Below are 24,800 nucleotides of genomic sequence, written 5' to 3'. Positions count from 1 at the left end.
CTCTTCAGGAGCGCAAGATAACAGATTTTGGGGACAAAATGTCTCTCCCTCAAGCTGGTGGGGCCACAGCAAAATTTCTGGCTCTTAAACAGAACTAATAGTAAGCACAGAAATATGAACTGACAAATTGCTCATTGCTAAACAGCAAGCAGCTCTCCCAGAGGATGTATGAACAAACAGAGCTGTAAGACCAGACAGAGTAAGCACAGTGAGGATGAGGGTAGCTCATTAAAGCACTTGATGCACATGCAGGGAAGGACATGCTATTGAGAAATTCAAGGCTGATAAATTTCCCACCACTGAGCCAGGAAGTGAAAAGCTGGAGGAAGAAAATCTTGCTGTCCCTCTCAAGAATGTATTACATAAAGTAGAACCATGCAGTTAGAATATTTCACCATCCCCTTACATTTCACTGTGGCATTTATACCTGTAAAGTATCACCATTACAAGTTCAGCAGAACACAGTATATCCCTGGAGAAACTGCTGTCAGACAATGCTTTATTCTCACAGGCACCTGACCCACAGAGACTGACTCATTGGGTACAGGGCAGTTCCAAACTTCCTCAACTCAAGCAAATACACAGATTTTCCGATCCAAAATCCCTAGTTTCACTTGTCACAGCTTTTCCCCCTTCCTCCCACTTACACACATAAATTGAACCTAGGTTCCAGCTAAGACCTGCCGCTACTGGGATGCAGCACTACACTGTGACTTTGTACAAAGTGATCTACAGCAGGAATCACCCTCACTAGCAACAGGAAAGTCTTCCCCAGAGCATCCAGAGGCCATTCAGAGTGCTGGCAACTCAGAAAGCACAGACCCACCATGCTGCTGTAACAGCAACCTTACCTTGTGCAAGACTCTGGTTTACCAGCAAAATAAAAAAAAAAACCCCAAACAGTTCATTTCTCGGTGAAGCACAGACTAACGGGTCAGGAATAGGGACCCATACAAACGGCCAGCATGCACATCTCAATCCAAACAAATCAGTATGTACAGAGCCTGTAAAGTCTCCTCTGACAGCATCAGTTATACCATACATCTGATTTACATTTTAATAACTGAAGCTGTTCATCTTATTCCAAAGCCCCACTGGGAAGGGGAAAATCCTTGAGACACCTATGTAGCAGCTTTGCAGCAGCATGAAACTAAACAAATGGAAAAACCTAAAATAGGTTGCGACAGTTTATCATTAATCAGTATGAATTACTTGGCAGAATGCAGTATCTTTCAGTGCAACTTAGTGGCACCTTTCCCAAAGAACTAATACAAATATGAGCACATAGCAAGAGATTCAGGGAGCCGAGGAAAAGGGGTGTCATTGCTGACTGAGTTGCTGACGGCAAGAAACAAAAGATTCGACTACATAGGGCAGCACCTGTGTGGCTGAAAAACATAACTGGCATGTTCCAGCTAATTCATTTGGCAGGGTTAAATTTACCAGGGAAGAATCATAATCATACTCTAGAACACTGAAGTCTTCTGAATTGCCTCCTTGCAGTTGGGCACCACTTCCTCATCAGTTCTGTTTATTCTATCATTTTCCCAGGACATGAAGAATATTCTGAACCCTTCCTCTTATACTCATAAAAGAACATTACTGTTGAAGATATGAAGGTATGAGGATACAAGAGAGAGAGGCGTTATCTTTATTTACAGCCAGATATAAATAAAAAACTGCAGACAAAGCTTCCAGCTCAGGCAGCCTCTATCAAGCCTACAAAGAAGTCCTTGTGCTGGCAGGTCCTGGCAAAGGATCTAAGCACCCAAACTACTCCATTTTTCCAACTCCATGAAATAGTCTAAAAGAAAAGAGAATTTATATATATGGATTTGGTGAGCCAAACATATAGTAATCATCACAGATTTAGTGAACTCTGATTTGGGCTTTTGAATACCTATCAAATTTCACTTTGACCCTCAAAATTGGCTTTCAGAAGTTACACAGGTAACAGCAGACCTCTTTCCTATATTTGTATACGGACGTATCTGCAATATCTTATATCTCACTTATGACTGCCTTTTGCATAAGGTAGTTTTGCATTTACATGTGTCAATAAATACTTAGGTGGTTTACTCATTTTATGCATACTTAAAAGGAAGAGACAAGTTCCAGTATGTTCCAAACCATTATTTCAATTACTATTAGATTTAAACAGAGAAGGCAGAAGATTCAGCAAATGACCAGACTGAAGACCTTGCATTTGCAAGCCTAAAAACATGTAACTTCAAAGGCAGACAGAGAAAGTAGCTGGAACAAGTGAAAAGTCCCTACCCTGCTGGAATCACCCTCACTATTACTTCTGTCCAAAAGATATACAGTAGTCTTCACATTCTCAAGAAGAGTTCAAAAAATATGTCTGGAAAACAATTATCCAGATGTTTGAAAGGACTTTTGAGTTCAATCACTGAAGGGAAAAAAAGAATGGTCTTAGTAAAATTTTCAGATGTGAAAATGAACAATGGATTGTTCCACATTTGCATTGTTCCAGTCATTTCACTTATTCTTCATTCATGTAAAGAAGAGTATTACCACAAAATCTGGAGCTGTGACAAGATAAGCTTTCCATGAGCTGAGGACCCACAAATTAGAGTTAATCATTACTAAAGCTTTGTGAACAGCACTTGTCAATAGATGAGCAACTGCAAACACCTACACAGAACTGTTCAATGCCACAGCAGGAAGACAGCTAAATAACAGATAATAAAAGTCACTTCTGGCAAGCATGCTTTGAACCAGCCTTGTTGTTAGACTTCTCCAGACAGTAATAAAAAAGGCCATTACATGCAAAGAGTAATGTTTCAACACTAGCTATCACTTCTTCCAAACTTTATAATGGATAAAGTGTTTTAATTTACAGCACCATAATCCGCAATTTAACTAATCTGATTTGTAGGAAATTCTCTGTTCACTGTCTCAGGCCCTAAGCTTAGTGAAGAAAACAGTAATAAGATCTTTCTGCCAAATTACAGAAGAATATACTGAACTGACCTTCCATTGCTCCTTGGGAAGCAGTTTCACCACCACAATGTCACTGTTCAAGGCTCTGTTGCGAGCAACCACACCATCAATAAAGATATCGCGAGTCCCATCCTAGTCAAAGAAAAAGAAAAATAAATCCAGGCCAAAATGTATTAAACTACAGTTGTTACGAGATTTAAAACACTGTCATCAAAAAAGACACACACCCTGGTGAAACAAACATCCTGCAGTTGAGCACTGAAAGAGCACCATATGCCTTTCAACATGCAGTCTTTCAGCAAATAAGCTCCTTTGTATGCATGTGCCAGTACAGTAGTTCCACACTACTTATTTAAGACAGAGCCAAGCCCTCAAGATGTATAGTCTGCAAGCTCTGCTCAGTTCTTCTACAGTTACTCTTCGGGGTGGGTAGAGAGTTTTCTGTAGTCACAGCTCTTCACACATTAAATTCCCAACTCAAGCACTCAAAGCCATTATTAAGAACATGTTTACAAAACCATCCACAAAGTGCCACAGATGCAGATCTGTCTGCTGCTCTGAGATGGAAAAGCAGGGACATGCAACTCTGGGATCAGCAGGTCAGTCTGTGAGGGTGGCCTGGAGAGTGGCTGAGGATGCAGTCTCTTTTTCTTTTAAATGAGTTAACATTTGGCACAAGTAATCCTAGAAGAGATTCCCCAAAAATGATGACTACAGATGCCAATTGAAACCAAGAAGATCTTTTACTGTAACAGACATGTTAGGACACCTTCTCCCAATACTCTCAGTTAACATCCTTGCATAAGAGCCTCTAGTAATTGTACGCACTCCAGACATGTTTGGCATTCAGCTAATCTAGATTTAGTTTGGAAGGTTTTCTTCATGGGGTGAATAAAGATGAAGTTTCCAGAAGATGCCAACACAAAGTTTTTAGTTTTTAAAGGATTGCCAGTTTTGTCCTTTCTGTTGGCTAATTAATGACAGCGCTCTTGCTGCTTTCATTACTGTTTCCCCATAATTCAGTATATGAAAAGTTCCACGTGTATGTTTATAGTGACATAGATGTGTCAAACAATTTATTTAGTATTGAAATGAACAGTCAGCATAGTTTTTCTAGAAAGAGCTATCTTTGAATAGTTTTGAGGTAAAAAAAAAGAGTTTATTTGGATTAGCAATTCATTGTCTTTCAAAGAAAAAAAAACCTCACAAGAATTAAAGTCTTCAGTCACTTCTCAAATACTCCTGAGTCTCATATGCTTGAGCAAATCCAACCAGAACTACCAGTATGCTCAGTCTCCAAGAAAAATTTCTTTTATAACCTGAAAACATGCAACCCTAGTATCACACAAATATCTTACTCTGCTTAGATACCAAAACAATAAAACGGCAGAACCCTGCCATGATGTGAAACTAAGGCTGTCCTCCAAGAGACCAGATTACTCGTAGAAAGAAAAGCAGCAGCAGCTCAACAGCTGTGTGAAAACTGCCTCCCATGACAAGATGCAGAAAAATTGCAAAGCCTCTTGGACCAACATAACTCAAATTGGAAATTGTTCTTTTAAAAAAGCCAATTTTTTTTTTTGTTGCTTTACACATGATCTTATTCCTCATTTCTCCCCACCCTCTCCCTTCTGCCCCAGCTCTTTACTTAAATCCACCACACACATAAAAGAAAAGTTCAAAGCCACTTTTTAAGAAAAATGCCTGTTTGGGTTTTGGGGTTGTTTTTTTTTTTTGTCTGTATCTGTAGCTACTCTGTGCTGCAGGACACAGGCTGGCATTCATGATCATTACTTTGTTCTACACTTTTTTCCTTCCTTCGTGTGCCCAAGAAAATACAAGGCAGAGCCCTTCCCCCATAAAGATGCATGACGTGTCAATACCACCTAATTAAACCTGCACCTCCATACTCTTTGCAAGAGTCTTATCTTGAATTGCAGCCAATCATTCTCATCCCAAACAGTACACCCTTATACATACATATATAAGTACGTCAAGGTCCCTCTGGATGCCATTCCTGCCCTCCAGGGCATCAACCGAACCACACAGCTTGGTGTCATCGGCAAACTTGCTGAGGGCGCACTCAATCCCACTGTCCATGTCAGCGACGAAGACGTTGAACAAGACCGGTCCTTACACCTATCCCTGAGGGACACCACTTGCTACTGGTCTCCAGCTGGACATTGAGCCATTGACCATAAATCTTTGCATGTGGCCAGCCAGCCAGCTCTTTATCCACTGAGTGGTCCACCTATCAGACTGATGTCTCTCCAATTTAGAGACAATGATATCATGTGGGACGTTGTCAAACGCTTTGCACAAGCCCAGGTAGATGACATCAACTGCTCTACCCCTGGCCATCAGTTCCGTAGCCCCATCATAGAAGGCCACCAAATTGGTCAGGCAGGATTTCCCCTTAGTGAAGCCATGCTGGCTGTCACCAAGCACCTTGTTGATTTTCATGTGCCTTAGCATGCCTTCCAGGAGAATCTGGTCCAAGATTTTGCCAGGCACAGAGGTGAGACTGACTGGTCTGTAATTCCCCAGGTCATCCATTTTCCCCTTCTTGAAAATGGGGGTTATATTTCCCTTTTTCCAGTCATCAGGATCATTAGATTACTAGTACAATTAAAATGGCAGTGAATCACAACAGAACACAATCACTTGAAAAGTCTCAGCTGCCCCTGGGGTGCATATACTGTATTGGCCACAAAGGCTTCAAGACTTCTGCAGCCCTCTCCAGGGAGTACCAGGCTCTTACTGCTCCATGGCCACCTGTGTGTATCACTGGCAGTGCTCTCTATTCCTCTCTGACAAGAGGGAGATCTGCAATGCTTTCATCTGCTCTGGAAGTGTCTTTCACAAGCACAGCACCACCACAGTCACTCCATCACTTGTGTTCAGCAGTGTCATTCTTCACATTGACAATGCCATGATTTCAAATCACACTACTGTGTGCAGAGAAGACACAAGATGGGTGGCGAAGACTTAAATGCTTGGATCTACTCTCTGGGTAGCTCTCAACAGAAAGGATCTGGGCCATCCCCTCAAACTCTTCATGCAACAATGAGACAAGCAGAAAGAGCATATGTGCAGCAACAAACACTCTGGGATTTCTGATGTTAGAAGGTGAATAGCTGTTGCATTTGAACTCCATAAAGCTATAGCCAAGTCAGAACTGAAGAGAAATGGGTATAGTGCCCTAGTCAACAGCAGGAAAGAAAGGGTGATTTTTCACAGCTGCAACTCTTGCAGCACCTGGCAAAGATGGGAAATCCTGCAGAACATGACAGGCTGTGAATCCTCCATTATGCCAAATACTGTTATACGAAAGATAAGCTTCCTGAAACATGTCTTAAAGTGAGGACTGTGTCCCCACCAGCCACAGTCATCCTCATCCAGGTGTTGACTCTGTTTGTTATCAGAAACAAAGCTGGTTCTGGCATTCAGCTCCACAAAGGGCAGAAAAGTAGAAAGATAGCTGGGATAACAGCCTCACTTTACCTTTCTTAATGTGTGTGCTCCTGCATGCAGAACAGACAGCAACTGACTGTAGAAGGCAACAGATGGATACTAGGTCTGATTAGGGGTAAAGCTTCACATCCAAGTCAACTCATGTGAGTAGCTGTATTTTTCATCTAACCTTGCATTTTGTAATTTCAGATAATCTGTTTAACAGCTTACACTTACACACTTGCAAGGACACCTGTGAAGGAAGGATCAAAGTTCCTTTCACACACAGTGCTGGTCTCCTGATCTACCAGAGAGCTGCTCGGTACTTCTTTCTCTAGTCAATCTACTTCGTGCATCCCCTACCTTCCTTCACTCCTGTAATGCCAGCCTTCTCTAACAAACTGTGCTCCAAAACATCATCCCAAATCAACAACGTGAAATGACAATGCCATAAATTTCAAGCCTTTCAATCGAAGCCCCAAAACAATAGCACTGTCAATAGCAGAAACAACCGAGTCAGCATTTCACTGTTTGAGGGCAAGCTCTGCCTTCTCTCCCCCACACCAGCAAAACATTTCAGTATGAAACTCTCTCTTGCTGATGGCAACATTTTGACCAAGTCAGTTCCAGATAAAAAGCCCTGGCTGTGCCAGCTGCGAGGTCACCTTCCCTACTGAAAGTCCCTGAAATTGCAAGAGCCCTTCTTTTCTGTGAAAATAAGGAAAGAAGAGGTACAAGCCAGTTCCTTGTGACAGAAGTATATCACAAGCCAACAGAGATAGAATCTGCGCAAAAGCGGGCACATGAAAAGGAGTCATGCGTATTATTTCTGGAATGACTTTTCAAATTAGCTCATGCAGCAGGTCGAAAATGGAGAGCATATTTGTTTAGGGAAGATTAACCTAAATCAGTGGAAAATCTATAAAACCTCTGCAGCTATAAACCAAGGGTTTCCAATTACACTATCTGGTGGTCCTCAAACCTGACTTCAGCTGGCTTCTATGGAACCCAGCAGTATCCCAAATTTCAGCACAAGCTAAGTAAGTAGTTCTGTGGGGTATGAAAAAGCTGGATTTTTTTGGGAATATCTGATTTAAAAGAAAATCCAGATCATGTTCATTTACTCCAACTCATTCACCTCTGAGTGACCTCTTGTGCACAGCATAACTCTTATCCTAATGCACCTTTCCTTATGAACTTTAAAGCATTATAAAATTACACTTACTGGAGATGGAATGAAGGCTTCATGGTACTTCTTAGGATTTATTCTCAAGGGTCCCTTAAAAAAAAGAGAAGAAGGAGAAAGATTATGCCTGAATCTTATTAATTTTACATAACATCACTTAAATTAGAGAGCTGTGAGTAATATATCTACTGTGAAACATGAGAGAAACATCTAAATTTCCATTATACATCTCAAGACTTGACAACTTAGCATCCGAATAATTTCAAGTCAAAAGGCAGTTTCATGATAGGCTTAAGCTGATCTACTGAAGTTCGTCATTGAAGAGATGTTGAATCACTAGCTGTTGCTGCTACTGGGTGAACTGAGGATCCAAGCCCTCCTGCTCTCTTCATACGTTTTCTGCTGAGCATCCATCAACTTCATTAAACAGAAAACAGAAACACTTGGTTTTTCTCTGTTTTGGAAAAGCAGAATGGTGGTTTTGCTTATTCTGGAGGACAGGAGGAAAGAGGAAAAGCTGGCCTGGTGAGCTTGCATGGCAGCTGCTATCAGCCTTATGGGGCTCTGGCTGCTTAGGCTGCTCCTGTAAACAGACAGTAGCAGTAATTCTGTGATAAAGAACATTTCTAAAGAAGAATCAAAAGGCTTTTCCAAAGCCAAACATTTAAAGTCTATAGGATTAAATTCTGCTTAAACATGTTTAAAGTTAAACTATTTTAAATACATTTGAAACTCCACGGTCTATTTCTGCCTTGTTATCTGCCAACTCAACGCTCAAGTCATCTGCCACAAATTCGTATCACCCCTCCAAAGTAAACCAACCAGTTTTGCAGCTTGGGCTCAGGTCCATCCAAGAGAAAGGAGGAGCCAACCAAGGACTCACAGGCTACACACCAGTGCCACCCCCACCCCATCCCAAGAAGGTCCTGGGAATTGTGATCCAAGTGACTGTAGCTGGACTGTAGCTGTAACTGACAGAGGTGGATTCTTACAGAAATACAAGTAGGTATCTGCCTTCAGACAGGCTTCTGTTTTGGGCTGAGGCTTCAAAACTTTCTCCACTTGTGTATTTGAAATAATGTTAGCCAATTTGTTACATGAACAGATTCCATCTGTTTGTACTTCTGTGTTAAGCAATCACGGGAACCCCTCACAGGAATTGCTTCCTTAAAAATTTACTGCAGCATTTAATTTTTTTATGTATTCTGGGAAGCACTCAAGATGACAGGAAAATAAAGCTGATTACACGTGAAAGTTTTGCCGCCTCTAGAAATTTGCAGATTTATGAAGGTTTTCCATTGTTTTTATTTGATTAAGTTTGGAAATACCAGCACCATTTATTGTATATTCTTTAGGCACTATTTGAATACTTTGCTGTGATGTCTTATTTCGTGCCTTATGTAGCTAGCATTAACCAGCTACATGGCAGGCACAATTCAGGACAACAGCACAAAAACAAAGATAACCCACTGGGAGCAACCCTGGGGATATTTTATGCTTAGGCAAAGTGAGAGCTAACTCGCCGTCATCAACCTCTATTAACACTGGTACCCATTGATGGCAAAATTTCAGTGGTCTTTCTTTTCCTCTTATATCCCAGATTCAGCCATCAAAACAACATGCTGTTAGTAAAGGAAGATGCTATGGAAAGGAAAAACTGAAAAGGGACAGTTGTCCTGCTTGACAGCAAGTCAAACAACTCCCATACCAGCATCTACCCACCATTTCAAAGCACATGAGTGGATATCCTGTGTTACTCTGCAGAATTCCCTCAAATAGTTTGGGGCAGCTGTCAATCAGCCAGGTGCAAATATCCATTATGTGCATGAAAAATCAGGTTTTGTGTCCATAGCCCAGAAGGCGCCAGAGTGGCTACACACACATGGATGCCCAGCTCCAGCAAATACACAGAGAAGCAAAGTGTTACCAAGTTTACTATGCAGCGAGTTTCTCTACATTTTATATGCACTACCTAATTATGATCAGATTAGAATTCTTACGTCAAGTAGCATTAAAATACTTCTGCTCTTTCCTTTAAGCAAGGAACTCCCAAAAAATATCTTAGAAAGCAGATGGGCCCTATTATCTGTGCCTATGAAAATCCTATTTACAATGTTGTACATTTCACGCTGTGATATCATATCTGGAACCAGTCACTCACCCCATCTGCAATGAACAACTGTTCTCATATGTGTATTAGGGGGTGAGGATCTGGCTGCAGAGTCTCATGATGTCACACTGATATTGTATTATTTTACAATAGCTTGCAAATAATAGCTGCTATATTTATCAGTGGTTTTATGTCAGTAGGGCTTTTGTTTTGAAAGGGAAGAGAAAGGTTTGCAGGAAGGTTTCTAAAACATTTTCTGATGACTCAAGTCAGCTTCCCACACACCTGCGAAACAGTTTCTAACCTTCTTGAGCTTCCACAGCGAGGTAAAAAAGGGCCATGATTTCTCAAGTTGCTCTGCTAGAACCAGGGCAGGCAATACTCAGACTAAACTTCAAGCACCTCAAACCAAGCAGTAGTGTGTAACAGCTATCACAACACATTTGACTAGATTTTTTGATATGACAAAACAACAAAAAGGGCCAGGGTTCAAAAACCTGCTTGCTACCAAGGTCACCTTTGACAAAACAATCCATGAAAATGAGGGAAACCCCAGCCTTCACACCCACAAAAGAACAGCTTTACAAGGAAAAACACCCTCTTAACAGCAGAGCAGGCTCTGCACCTCTGTAAGCTGCTCACTCTTGCTCCACCTGACCCCAGCAGCCCTGCAGGGAGGGTCTGTGAGACACTGGAGGCGTGGAGCAGACATGAGTTTCTGGCTGGTGCTTCTCAGGATGATTATGGTCCTTTGGGTCAATGCTCCTTACTACATAACCTGACTAAATCTGTTGTGTGTAGCCAACATTTCCGTAGCTATGCAAAAGTTATTCAATCTTGTTTGCCTTCAGACTGTCCAATGCGACTCCATCCAACGTGATAATGCTTAGTGTTCACTCAGCGCAGAGTTTTACAGGCAGGGAAGTTGGAAGTCTATGCACTGTTAAGGACCTAATCTCAGATCCCCTTTCTTTCAGAAGGACACTTCCACACACGTCACATAATTAAATGAATTCAGGAATCCTGCAGGGCACAATTCTCCGTGTTACTTATCAAAAGTTGAGTTATGTCAGATACAGTACCAGAAGCTATTAAGACTGTTATTACTGACAGACGTCAGCACACATAAAGATAAGACTGTTGTTCTTCCTGACCTAGAACTACTTAATCTTCATGGTACTCATGTTTTATCTGAGTGACCTGTACATCTGCCAGTAGTTTTTCCACAGGTTGGGCTTTCAGGAGCATTTAGCTGAGTAGCTGCATTGCCAGTGTCCTGCAACATCCTCAGAGTTCATGGTAGGGTCTTTTCCCTCCAGGAAATCTCTCAAGTTCTCACACAAATATATGCAGATCCACTGTTTCCAGGATGCTCCAGGGGACAGTCCCTGCTCAGGGTCATGCTGCTGTCTCACTAGCACTCAACTTTGCTCAGGACCACCAGATTCAGACCAACAGGTTTGTCTTTCTCTTCCATAGGATCTTGTGGAGCATTTTTGCAGTTTACCATGCCAGACCAATGCACTGCTTTTGGGTATTAAAACAATAGGTATTTGTTCACTATGTCTCTTGCCGTTGCACAGAACGGCACTGAGTATTTGTTTCTTCACTGAAGTTGCTTTCAGGATCTCACCTATGCTGGCTGAGACTGCAATTATGAATGGTCTTGATGAGATCATAAGGATGAATGAGCTGAAGATGAAAGATGCTGAGCCAGGATTCTCATGATCTGACACTCAGCCTAAAGTGATTATACCCAGCTTTTACAGCCTCAACTGTTCCCAAGATGTGGAAGTGGATGAAAAGAAAATAGATACAGCTTCAGAAATATGTATGGAAGAGTATGACTCTCCCAGTTATGCAACACACAACTTGAAGTAGACACTACACATTTACAAGAATTAAGGATTCTTTTGCCAGAGAGCATGCAATCACAGGTCCCCTGGGACTTAGCATTTCAATGGGATTCTCAGGTAGCAGTCATAGTCTGATGTGCCTCATCTGCAGCTGCACCCGACCTCACAGGCAGTCTACACGTACGGCACTTAATGCTATCAGGCTGCATGGCCAAAAACACTCCTGAAGTTTAAATCAGAAACTTAAGTTGCTGCCATATGCCACTGCAGCCATGGGGAGAAGTCATAGCTTGAAGCTCACATTTCTTCCCTCACCATTTGCTTCCTAACTGTGGATGTCTATGACAGTCTTTAAAAAGGCACTGGTCTAAGGTCTGAGTAGCCCAGTGGACCACTCTGATCATCAGGAGGGATATGCCACATAGTAATTTTTCTGAAAATGAAGAGCTCATCAGATTGGTCTTCAGGAAAGAATCAGGCAATCTTACATGTGAAACCTTCATCATACCTCTGGAAATGACACCATTGTGTTATTATACAAGAACTACTATGCAATTATAACAAGAAATCAGACAAAAAGTGAAGTGATGCCATTTGCAACGTCAGTGTATTGATGAAAGTATCATGTTTCACTGGCATTACAACATAATGCACCAGGGTGTGTTTGGGTAAACTATACCCCAGCATGAGTGTCTGTCATGACCTCACTGACTTCCATGCGCCTTTTTTCCCCAAACAGTCTGATTTCATTGGGACACCAGGTGTGTCCTGAAGAACACTATGCCGTGTTGAGGACTGTACCAACAGTGGCTCTAGCTCTTCTCCTGCTCCTCAGTGAACCTCAGCCCTGCCTGCCTCTATGCAAAACCCTTTCCGAGATCCAGCTACCCACACATATGGCAGACCCTCTCCCACATTTTACTAGACATTCAGAGAATAATTGCTGCCTAATTATGGCTGCAGTTTTGCTGCTCCAAATGGAAGCACAATCTTTGATCTTTAGACTCTGTAAAATGAGAACATGCTTATTGCTAGATGTTTAAGGCAAAGAACTGCACGCACACATGCAAATGATTTTCTGTATCTTGATGGGCTCTTCAGTTCCATTTACTATCTGTGCCTTACTTCAGTAAACCATACACTGTCATCAGTGTCTGCATCAGCCCTATGGCCTTAGTGGGGTGCAAAGAAAATTACACAAGCAAATCAAGGGTGTTGTGTATCTTTGGCTGGCCATTTGATACCAATTTAACAAGTTATATCACACTTCTAACTAGTTATTGCAATGCCCTAGTAGGCATCAGAGCATTGAGACTCCAGGGACGAGAGCATTACCTGCACCATCACTCTCCCTCTTTTTTTTTCTGGGAGGGAGACTTCTGGTAAGAGTTGATAGACTGAAAAAAGAAGAGGAGGGAAGCAGAGTTGTCTGCACCTCATCGCTGAGGACTAACTAACATCTTTATGAGGAATTTCAGCAGGAAGTCTCTTGCTAAGGGCATTTATTTTTTACTTACACTGAAAAAGACAGAGGCTGCCAGCACCTCCTGTGTTTGTGGACATCATTTGCAAAACCAAGTGTCTCCACAACAATGACTGGCAGACCATTCAACCAGAACTCTGCAATTCATCATGAGTGTGCATCAGAAACTTTACAGAATTGTAAAAACAGTGCAATCAACAAAAAAAAACAACAACTACACTTCAGCTTAACATAAAAATTTTGTTTCACTTCTAGGACCTTCTGAAAAAGAAAAAAAAAAATCTTCCTTAGTATCTACAAGTGGTACATCAGTTCCCTGTCATGCAAACAACTGACACTGATTTCCAACAACTGCCTGTGATTTTCACAGACTTATCACAAGAAATGGACATTTTATGTTCCAGGCACCTGAATTAGCTCTCCCCTTTTCAGTCCTGCTGATACATCTTCCTTTGACATGTAGGCTTCAAATACACTCTTCTTCCTCCCTCGGGTGGGCTTATTTAGACTCTTTCTATCACCTGAAGTTGTGACAGCAGCATAGGTTCCTCCTGCAAACAAAAATTCGTAAATGTTATCTTGCCCATCAAACTCACCTATGTATCTTAAGAGTAGCTGTACAGAGGCTTTGTATTCAAAGTTAAGCTTCTGAGAACAGTTTACATAGAAATACTGGCACCAAACTTCAGAGTACCAAAAAGCCTGGAATAATCATATTTTACAAATAATCAACAGTCTTTTACAGCTCATTTTAGAGTTAAGAGCATTCATCCCAGCCCATCTTTTAATAGCGCCGAGCACATGCTTCAGGGCAGCTTATTCCTGAAGCCTGTACACACTCTGCTTTAATACCTCTGGGAGTTCCTAGTTGTCTAGGATTTATTCTGCTGTCTGAAGTTTTCATTGTTTCTGTGTGCGATTCAGAGAGTTGCCTCTTCCTATCGAAGTTCTGGGGGGTTCTTGCAGATTCAGAGTTGTTTCTGGTCCTTGAATACCCTCGCCTTTCTGCACCTGAAATCAAATACAGGTTTGAAATAGAAGGGGATGGAAGAGGAACCCTACTGACAGCTTGATCCTATTGAAACTCATGGTTGGCAGTACATAAATGCAAGTCACAACTGTGAGTCATGCTCTTTATCCAAAAGAAACAATATCTTCATTAGTTCATTTGTAATCTGTTGGCTTTTTGTGCCTCTTAATCCACTGCTAACTTATTTCAGAATAAATAAAACTCTGGAAATTATGGCCCTAAAGTTGGATACAACCTTTCCAAAATCCTGGGAAATTCATTAGAGCACATAAAATGTGAAATTGTTAAACTGCTTCCAAAGCCTCCACCCCATTAAGCCCCCAAGTAGTGAGAAAATATAACTTCTTAACTAGTTCAGGAATCAAGAGGAAGAAAAAATTCTCAACAATCCACTCTGGAGTAATTAACTGTTGCGCTACCGGAGGCAGCACAGTACACAAAGACACCACAAAGACATGCCAAGGCTCCAAATGTCTCTCCTCCTCAGAATAGGCCATGATCATACAAAAATATTCTGCAAAGACTCACCCCTTCCTTTACTGCCATCACCCCAGCCCCTTCCCTACAGCCAGGAGAGCAAGCAGCAGCTTCCAAAGCATATGCCAACGCTGTTCCACGGATCAGCACATTGGAATGCAACCCAGCACTGTGCAGCTGCCCTCTTGGCCCTCCACCTGGATACTGAACATGTCATCACTGCTTTGCCTTCCAGCCCCTCCTGGCTACACTCCCTGGGTCCAAGCTTGTACCTGCAAGTCAGAAAATGCGTAATGCCAACTTATTTGCGATGGGGCTATCCAAGTTACAAGGCAAGTTTTTTACATATGGTATCCTTCACAAACACAATCACAAATTGTTTCACGGAATTAAACAGAAGCAGTGAGAAAAAAAAAAAAGTGTTTAAAAAGCTGTACATAAGAAGAGATCTTTAAAAACTTGGTACAACAAGAGAAAAAGATGTGTGGGTGTGGTGTGGTTGACACACTGGAGGGAAAGGATGCCATCCAGAAGGATCTTGACAAGCTGGAGAGGTGGGCCCATGTGAACTTCATGAAGTCCAACAAGGCCAAATGAGAGGTCCTGCACCTGGGTTGGGCAATCCCAAGCACAAATACAGGCTGGGTGGAAAATGGATTGAGAGCACCCCTAAGAAGGACTTGGGGATAGTGGCTGATGAGAAGCTCAACATTAGCTGACACCGTGCACTGACAGCCCAGAAAGGCAACTGTATGCCAGGTTGCATCAAAAGGAGGGTGACCAGCAAGTCAAGATTGGTGATTTCCCCCCTCTATTCTGCTCTTGAAAGACCCCACCTAGAGTACTGCATTCAGCTCTGGATCCCTAATATAAGGAGGATGTGGAGTTGTTGGAGTGAGTCCAGAGGAGGCCGTGAAAATGCTCAGAGGGCTGGAGCAGATCTCCTGTGAAGACAGGCTGAGAGAGCTGGGTTGTTCAGGTCTTCAGGGAGACCTCAGAGCAGCCTTTCAGTACCTAAAGGGACTGACAAGAAATCTGGAGAGGGACTTTTTACAAGGGTGTGTAGTGACAGGACAAGGAGGAATGGCTTTAAACTGAAAGAAGGTACATTTAGATATTAGGAAGAAATTCTTCACAGTAAGAGTGGTGAGACACTGAAACAGGTTGCCCAGAGAAGTTGTGGATGCTCTATCCCTGGCAGTGTTCAAGGCCAGGTTGGGCAGAGCTTTGAGCAACACAGTCTAGTGGAAGGTGTCCCTGCCCACGCTGGGAGAGCTTGAACTAAATGACCTTTTATGTTCCCTGCCCACCCAAATCAAATTCTATGATTCTATGAAAACTGCTACTTTACCCACCAAATACAAAAAGCAATTTCCGTATATAACAACGGGCAAATGAACAGGAGGAGGGAGAGATCCTCCAAATTCAGAAGAAGATACACCAGGACAGGCAGAGGGACAAGTCAAGGTGCCAGTTCAGACCAGCTGAGGAAGAGATTAAAGGCCACAAGGAGTGTCTCCACACATGACATTGAAATGAAGAGGCAGTCTCTGTGTTCAGTGATGACAAGGGCAATGTAGTTCAGCCTCTTTCTATATGATCAGGCTTTTTATAGTCTGCACATGCTTTCAGGGAGGAGACTGTCCAAGGGAAGTTGTAACTATAACATGTCAAGAGCGCAATCACACATTTAGTGTTCAGCCGATGCAAACAAGCCAATACTACCTGCAGGGACCACATGACAAGATGGAACTAAAATTAACTGATTTGCAAATGCCCCAAGAGTCAAGAGAGTAAGTTCAAAAACAGACACCAAAAGTAGAAGGTCTAGAGAGATATGAGCAGAATAGCTTTGAACTGGCAACACAGTTTGCTCTGGTCAGAGTTTTCAGAAACACTCTGGTGAAGGAATCTGACTTAAACTGCAACAGTCAGGATCTTAGGAATATTATTAAAAATGCAAGGCACTTGGTTGATCACTCAGAGAGGTCACGCAATCCGCTTCACTGGAGGTTCTTAAAAATAGGTGAGACTGATGTCTGCCAGAGTTGGTCTAAAAAGAGTCGTTTTTTCCTTGAGGTAGTGAAATGGATTACATGAGCTCGTAAGGTCTTCTAAAGCCCCCGTTTCTATGACAGCAAGTCACAGAAAATACTAGTATGAATTAAAGAACTTAGGATAAAAAGGAAGCTAAATCAACATATAACTAAGAAGGACCTAGGGAAAAAAAAAAAGCTAAAATGCAGAAAACTAAAATGCAGAAAAGAAAAAAAAAAAATTTAGTGAGGGAAGTGAGGTGAGAGCCAGAATTAGGCACTGCAGAGCAGAGCTGCCCCAGCACTTGCCATGGCCATCAGTTCAGAAACTTTGGGGCCACTACTGCCAAAAATAATGCACAGTAACAGCAAGGGGTGGAGAAGCACCTTTCCATGCCGAAAGGTAGACACGCAGAGAGGCACGTGCTCATTTCCAACACTTAAGCCTTTGGCTTGCTCTTCGGTGGGGTTTTTCATCCGCTCAGACTCAGACAAAGTCAAAGAAAAAAACGACTCAAATGAACAAACTCTGCTTCGACATAGCTGGCTTTCAAGCCAGTTTACACACAGCCACTTTGGATAAGTATTTGACCCCATTGGCCATGGCATTTATGGCTAAACAAAACCGCCCCTGTTACAAAGCCACAGACAACTGTCACAATTAGCATTCAACTGGAACACATCAAGTTCTGCATGACTGTAATTTCTTGTATTTCTCCTTTTAAAAGAAAAATAGCTAACTAAAGGTTGCCATCTGTTTCAACTAGATTCAGTATTTGCTTCTGTAATGCACCTGTCTCTTAAAACTGGAAGTTAGAAATATGTATAGAAATAGTTCTCATGATGGGCTTTCCTCCTGTCTGCTGCCCAGCATTAATATTCTACTGGATAAAACAGACATCATTCCAAAAAGCAAACTGTAACTTGACTACTCCACAACTCTATAAGACAACATAGGATCTATTCAAACTATCCTTTCTGAAATAACTGCTATCACAAACTTAGTTAAACTCTCTTCCAGCAACAGGTATGTCAGAAGTCTTACTTTTCTTGTGGTGTTACAGTCATGCTATTTGTAAGATACAACAAAATCTCTTAGGGTAAAAAGAAGCACAAAGTACATTCTAAGCACTAAAATAATCAAATACATTAAGTAAATTAATATAATAAAAAAATAAAAATAACTTCAACAGAAGGAAGACTAAAGTGCAGTGACAGAGAGCTGAGGGTGGCTGATGCATCTTAAGAAGGGGCCTGAAGCAACCACAATCCACCAAGCACATGTGCATATGCAGAACCACCCAAGCTTGAATGCAGAGCAATTCACATAAGTATTCACAACACACAGCAAACGAACTTGTTTGGGTACATTTATCTGGCGGCACAGATCATAGAACCATAGAATGGTTTGGGTTGGAAGGGACCTTAAAGATCCCACAGTTCCAACCCCCCCAACACAGGCAGGGACACCTTCCACTAGACCAGGCTGCTCAAAGCCCTGTCCAACCTGGCCTTGAACACTCCCAGGGATGGGGCAGCCACAGCTTCACTGGGCAACCTGCTCCAGTGTCTCACCACCCTCAAAGGGAAGAACTTCCTGATATCTAATCTAAATGTACCTTCTTTCAGTTCAATGCCATTCCCCCTTGTCCTATCCCTACAGGATCTTGTAAAAAGTCCCTCTCCAGATTTCTTGTCAGCCCCTTTAGGTATTGGAAGTTGATGTAGAGATGACCTCCACGGATGCAGCCATCACTTGTCTGGGACTCCTAGATGTTCTGCCATTTCCCATGGAAAATAATACAGAAGTAACAATTTGAGGAAGGGTGATTGCTCATTACTTGAAGTCCCCTGGAGGGAGACGTGGGTTTAAACAATCCCAACATTGTATCAGGCAAAGAGACACTCAAACAGCACCAGCAATTCCACACACAGAGCAGGGAATCCCTTCAAATTAGCTAAGGGAAAGCACTTGTGGGAAGCAGAAACACACAACTCCCACCTCCACAGCTAGAGAGAAATGAAAAGTAGGTAGTATTTGTGGGCTTTCAGAACAGTCCACAATCAGCACCTCCTTTTTTTCTCAACATGGGCGCCAGGAAAAGGAATAGAAAGGATAGAGCTGGAGGCTCCAACCCAGAAAGTCCAGCAACCAACATGGAGGCAGCAGCAGCTGGCTGAGCTCCGCTGAAGGGACAGCACTGGAACTCCATCTAGAATCCAAGCCATCACACTTCATTACTGTCACAACAACAGTGACATCATGCAATGGCACATTGTGATCTTTAAACCTAAGTACCTATTAATCTTTTCTTATTTTGAGGGAAAAAAAAATAATGGAGGCAGGCAGTTTCCCACAATAATTGATCTGGCTTACAGTAAGAGAGGAGGCTGGATGTTTTAAATCATCTTATTTTGACATACTTTATACAAAATCACTCTACAGTTCAGGTTTTGAGAAGTACTGCATTTAATTAAATTTACATCTATTAGTCAGTTGATCAACTAGATGGCCAACTAAATCAACTAAAATGTTCAACTAAAAATGAAGTTAGCAAGGCCAGAAAGCCTTTAATTTTACATTAAAACTTGCATATTGCTTTACACAAGGAAGAACCAAGACCCTCAATTTTATTTACCAAAAATAAAACATTTCCAACTGCCCTCTAAGACCTGACAAGCTATTTGATTACTACTAGCACAGAAAGAAAGTATTCCTCACTGAACTTTCATCAGCACATCCATGACTCCTTGGATACCTCCCATCCAGGATCCAGCAAGAACTAGTTTTACTTGAGAGATCTAAGTGAATTCCAAGATACAGACATCTTGGTACAGCTTTCCCCTTTCCTGTTAAAGGGCGCCTACCTTGTTACTAAGCATTTTTAATTCTGACTAAATGTCTAGTTTTGTTACTATGTACATTATTTATGTTTAACTCAGCTCCCCATGGTGTGCAGGACTCCGAGAACATCACAACTGTGCAGGTAACACCTCTACAGGTTTAGGACTCCGCACTGACAGCTACCATGACATGTAATGACTCCTTCTACGTGTAAAAATGAAAAAGGAATTATGTTGAAAGCACTGGACAGAACAATATTGTTACAAACTTTTCCAACACAAAATACTTTCATCTACTACTTACCTTTATCAGACTATGATGGCATCAACACCTCTGCTAACTCTGCTATTGCAAAGAGGATTTTCCATTGAATCCCAGCATTAGATCATGATCTAGATATGCAAAGCAATCTTTCAAATAACCCTGCTTTACAGTTAGCATAAACGTGAGAAGAAAGAGAAGCATACCTCCAGAACTGATAACATGCAATAGAACTTCTATTTGTTATCAGTTAATGAGACACTCACAACACATGGTTACTAAATATTTTTCCATATTTCTACAATGTTTAATTTCATTGCTGACACATTTCAATGACTTAAAGCAATTTCCTTCAGACTTTCCAAGTAGTTCCCTGACATTTAATTCTTCAAGACAACCTACCTATGCACTTAGTGAATCACTGTAAGGATACACCCATGAGCTAGAAGGCATGGCAGCTACTAAATGAATGGTGACCCAGCACTACCTTATCTCCAAAGGCAGGAATCCACCAACTAAAGGCAACAAGAACTACTCAGACACTAGACCCTGCTTAGTCCAACACTCCCATTTAAGTCAGACTGGGTTAAGCGCAGCAAGAAAGCTAAGTAAGGCATGCTCCTGCTCATCCTTACTAGAGACTTAATGAATTAGAGTCCAATCATGTGGCAGCCCAAGGCATCACCTCACAGATCTACAAGTTCAAGCTGGCTCTTGGCCTAGTTGGCAAAGCAAATTCTAGAAAACATCAAATTTGGTCTTCTGGCAAATGAATACTTTCCACAACCTGCCAGGCAGTCCTGTCTATAACTTTACAAGCCACTGCGGATGCTGATGTGTAAGAGAGTTTGCAATAGTCTCAAGACAAGTGTTCAGTCAATGGAAATTGCCTTGTTTTGGAAAGGTATCTGGGACCCAAAAAATCGCAGATCCTACATTGCCCCTGAAAAACCCATCCCAGGTACTTTTGCAACTATAACTCTGCCAGCTTTGATAGTTTGGGGGGATGCAGTTTCTGCCTTATAGCTCTTGACAGGCACAGACCTAGTCTTAACACTGCTGTACCAGGCAACTAGTTCTTTCATTCTCCAAAGTCAAATAAACTCTACTAGCAAAAGCATTCTTTGCCAGTACAAACTGCATTAACATCAGGGTGGTTTTGCTAGGATCCCCATGTCTTCTCCTTTCATATGCTTAGATAGCCATTTAAAAGCTATATGATATTTTCTTCTGATTAAAGGCTCTAAAATAATTCCCTCTCAAATTTTAAGAGCCAAAAAATGTTTGTTAGATTGCTTTTAATTTCTAATGCAGCAGTGACATCTCATATATGCCATATTATATAAATTACTTAGTCACAAATCCCAAGCACTTAAATGACTACTACAGTATCTGGGATCAAATTACCACACACAGGCAAAAACAACAGGCAAAATCAACAAACACCACTGAAGTGATCTCAAATGCAAGTTATGTCAACAAAAATGCTGGTCACAGACAGGCCAGAAGTAACTATATATTTCTGTTTTGCAAAATATTTTGCAGATTTAAGAGATTAAATGTCTCTCTCTAGCAGCAACAGTCAAATAGTTTTTTGTTCTATTTTGTTTTAAAAGGAAAAACAATGACAGCTGTTGGTATAGCTGCTCAGGGAAAGAGTTCTGTACCACGAAGAAAAAAGACACTCCTTGGAAGATATCTCAAACAAAACTCTGTGCTAGAACCCAAATAATACAAAACCGGACCAAAATCCATCCACCAGACTCCCTGTGAGCCGAGCTCCGCTCCAGCCTGTGCTAGGAACAGCTATGCTTCAACATTGCTCTCAACATGAATTCAGAGTTCTCCAATAGCCTTGGAACAGAACCACCACCATGCATTTTACAGTATCTTGAAGCAAAGAGGTTAAATAAAGTAGATGGCTCAAGATTAAAGACAAAGCAATAGAGAGATATGAGGATGTCATAGGAAAGAATTCATTAGAGATGTAGGAGTGGGAAGGCAAGACTTTTGAGATACGTTATCAGTTCAGTGAGGTTTCACTGCAGCAGAGACTTTCAGGAGATAAACCTGGAAGGCAGCATTTCAGATGCTCAGTCTATGGTCTAAGAGAAAGTCTGACAGCACATTCTCCTTATCACAAGCTATCAAAAAAGGGATCCTTCTCTGATGAAATGTAAACCAAACTGGAGGTTCTGCAGCACACTCCTGTGCTTAGTCCAAGCCTGACCACAGAGACAAAGGGAGTTCCTACAATGTTGCTGTAGGTCCTTCCCAAAAACAACCAAGGATGTGAATGATTTGAATCTTCAGGATTTAAAAGTAGGTCAAAGGGAATTTAAAAGGGAATGTCTTGGCGGAAGTGAAAAAGGATAGTGATATGACAGCACTGTGGGGATTTAGGCAATGGTAGACTGTGTAATTAAGTTTAAAGTTAATTAAACAGTTATTCAAAGCAGAGAAACAATGCACACCTACATTTACATGCAAGGACTCAGCCAAAAGGTAAATTCCATGCAAATGTCTTGAAGTGAGTGGATGATGTATTGCAATCCAGCTGCCAGAACTAGCTCCCATGCCCACCAGTCTCCACTAATTGACCCATTTCATGGGCCACCAATGCCCAGCCTCAGTGTAAATCTGAGCTGTAACTTTCCACCATCAAGACAAATCAATGTAAGATAAGGAGACAGACCTTAAAAGTGAAGGCCTGTCCACACAGTTCTTAAATGGGATTTCAGGAGTGATTCCAAGCAACCAGTCCTTCCAGCAACAGCCCAACCAGTTACCAACAACCCTGTTCAACTTAACACCGCTCTGTCTGTGCCAGCCAGCAGTTCATCTACCAGCAGAGCCATGTTTGTGCATCAGGACACAGTCCAGCTGTGAGCCACTTGTGCACCCAGGAACAAAACCGTAGCTCTCTCACCCTGCCTCCTTGAAGACAGTGATTCTCTAAATATTTTTGGCAGAAAGTCTGCCAAAATCTGCACAGAGAGTTGAATGTCCAAGAAAAGAAAAAAAAAGCACACAGAGAATCCTTGCATCAATGGGGAACAAGCTGGCTGTGGGAAGACAGCCTGCCCTGCCAGTGGTGACTCCCAGATGGGGAAATACAGGCTCTCATGGTTTATGCATGAGTTCATAGGGCCATGAGCTGCTTTTGGAGGTGACCATACCACTGAAGCTGATTATAAAAGATTCAGACCTTCAGTATTCTTACAAGCCACTGAGGAAGAAACATTCCTACTTTAGGGATGGAGGCAGCAAAAAAAGTGGCATGTCCATGGATACTCAGGGAAGTCTCAGGAGTAGAGACTTCATTTCCAGACCCATGAAAATTAAGTGGGAAACACATGTTGCCATTGCTCTTTTCCTTTAAGCTGAACATAATTATTTAAATAATTCCTGCATGCCCCTAGATTTCAGTATGGAACTAGGGAAAATGAAAAGGTTTTGCTGACTTCGGCTTTCTGAAAGGGACTATGCTTTGAAAAACTGAAATGAAGAAAAATGCATAATGGATTCTTTCTGCTGCAGAAAACAATGCTGTGGAAACTGCTCCCAACCACCAAGATCATGTGCCCATGACACTATGCTTCCTCTTCAAAAACACTTCCAAGCATCCTCATGCTTACATGGTTTTGACTTCAGTAATTCACAGTAATTGCAGTTTTATTCAATTCCTCAGCAGGGTTTGTGTTGTAGGAATATTACATGAGTGCAAACGCCAAAGATACCATTCCAAGCTCCGAACCAAGGGCTGGTGATGAAACTCATTTAGTAGCAATAGACTAAAAGTTTATCAAAATAGTTACTGTGCTCCAGCTGCTTGCAGCAGCACAGTGGTGCTGTCAGGGAGGGGATACAGCTCTTCTGGTTTTCAGGACTCTCCGTGAACCTGCTCCACCCTGCTCATGACCTCCTAACTACCTACTCCGCCTGGTGACTGCACCCCTCCAGGCTTCCACTCCTGCCTGGGGATGTGGGTCAGGGCTGCTTCCACTGCCCTCTCGTCCTTAACATCATCCCAAAGCACCCTCCACGATACCCTTTGCTTTTTGTTTTATCCAGTAACTACGCTGTGGAAAGGCTTCTTCAAGACTTCAAGAAAAACACCTTAAAAACATAATACTGGGGAAGTTCTCTCTGATTTCTCTGGGCTTCAGTAGTTCGAGGTAAGTAAGCTGCTCAAAGATCAGACAAACTCAAGAGGCTTTGAAAGGCAAAATACCTGACAGGAGGTGCTAATGTACCGAAGACATTAATAGCTGAAGAAATGAAAGAACTGCTTTCAGATTCATACATATCCTGAGGTTACCCCATGTGCTGCAGAATAAGACAACTTGCTCATAAACCATTTCCCATACTGCCTATTCAGTGTAGCAGGTACTTCACTCACAACCCTTAGTACTGTGGAGGAAAAATGCCTAAAAACATACAAATTGAACAAAAACACATTATTGCTGCAGGCTTGTATCTGTAGAGCTCCTGAAATATTCTCCAAGGCACAACTTACACCATACATCTGTGAGCTGCAGCTGCTAGTGCTGACATTTTCCTTCAGCACCCTGGAAATTTTTATTTTTGTCGCAGAAAAGTTTATTTTATGCAATAGATCCCAACATTTTGTTTTCCATCCTGCCCCAGCCAAGTTTCAATTCTCCATAGGTTGGATTTCCCCACAAGAGGGAGTTAGGGACATGCAGCCCATACCACTTCATGGCACTAGCTAGCAAGGGGCTTGAGGTGGGAAGGCAAGAGATGGACACAAGCACTCCAGGAGTGTTGGTGTGCTCTCCATAGGACAAGAGAGGCAGAAGCACAGGCTGGAAAGCAAGGCAGCGGTGAAAGCCCTGCAGCAGTCACAGCCTGGAGAGAAATCCCCACTAGCCACTGAAGCTAGCTGCAAAGTGCCTGTCCTGCCTACCTATCCATGGCAAAGGAGACACTTCAGAGATTATGTGAACAACAGACCAGACCTGATTAGGGTGTGTGGGCTGCCTGACCTTGTGGATTGCAGAAGACTGAAGGCTTTTACAAATCAAATCCTGTTGGAAGTACAGCATATTCCAAGGGTAGAATTTGTTATAAGGGCT

The 24,800-nt window shown here is 42.0% G+C and overlaps 1 protein-coding gene across 3 annotated transcripts in view; it reads right to left on the bottom strand.

Annotated features, from left to right (window-relative positions):
* Positions 1–24,800, bottom strand: part of DIS3L2 (DIS3 like 3'-5' exoribonuclease 2) — a 197,599-nt gene that overhangs the window by 163,483 nt on the left and 9,316 nt on the right. For 2 of the 3 annotated variants that reach the window (XM_061452258.1, XM_061452259.1), the window contains 4 exons: positions 13,905–14,063; positions 13,461–13,603; positions 7,643–7,696; positions 2,995–3,096 (listed from right to left, as the gene is read on the bottom strand). In XM_061452258.1, coding sequence (XP_061308242.1) covers positions 2,995–3,096; positions 7,643–7,696; positions 13,461–13,603; positions 13,905–14,063 — 458 coding nt within the window. The remainder of the gene's footprint in view (positions 1–2,994; positions 3,097–7,642; positions 7,697–13,460; positions 13,604–13,904; positions 14,064–24,800) is intronic. The other variant, XM_061452261.1, reaches the window with a different exon arrangement.

This window comes from Pezoporus flaviventris, unplaced genomic scaffold, assembly GCF_033815535.1.
Source record: "Pezoporus flaviventris isolate CSIRO_AGI_PZ_B2104156 unplaced genomic scaffold, CSIRO_AGI_Pfla_v1 ptg000013l, whole genome shotgun sequence".
NCBI lineage: Eukaryota > Metazoa > Chordata > Aves > Psittaciformes > Psittacidae > Pezoporus > Pezoporus flaviventris.
The sequence above is the reverse complement of the archived record's forward strand: the minus strand, read 5'-3'. Positions and strand labels throughout refer to the sequence as shown.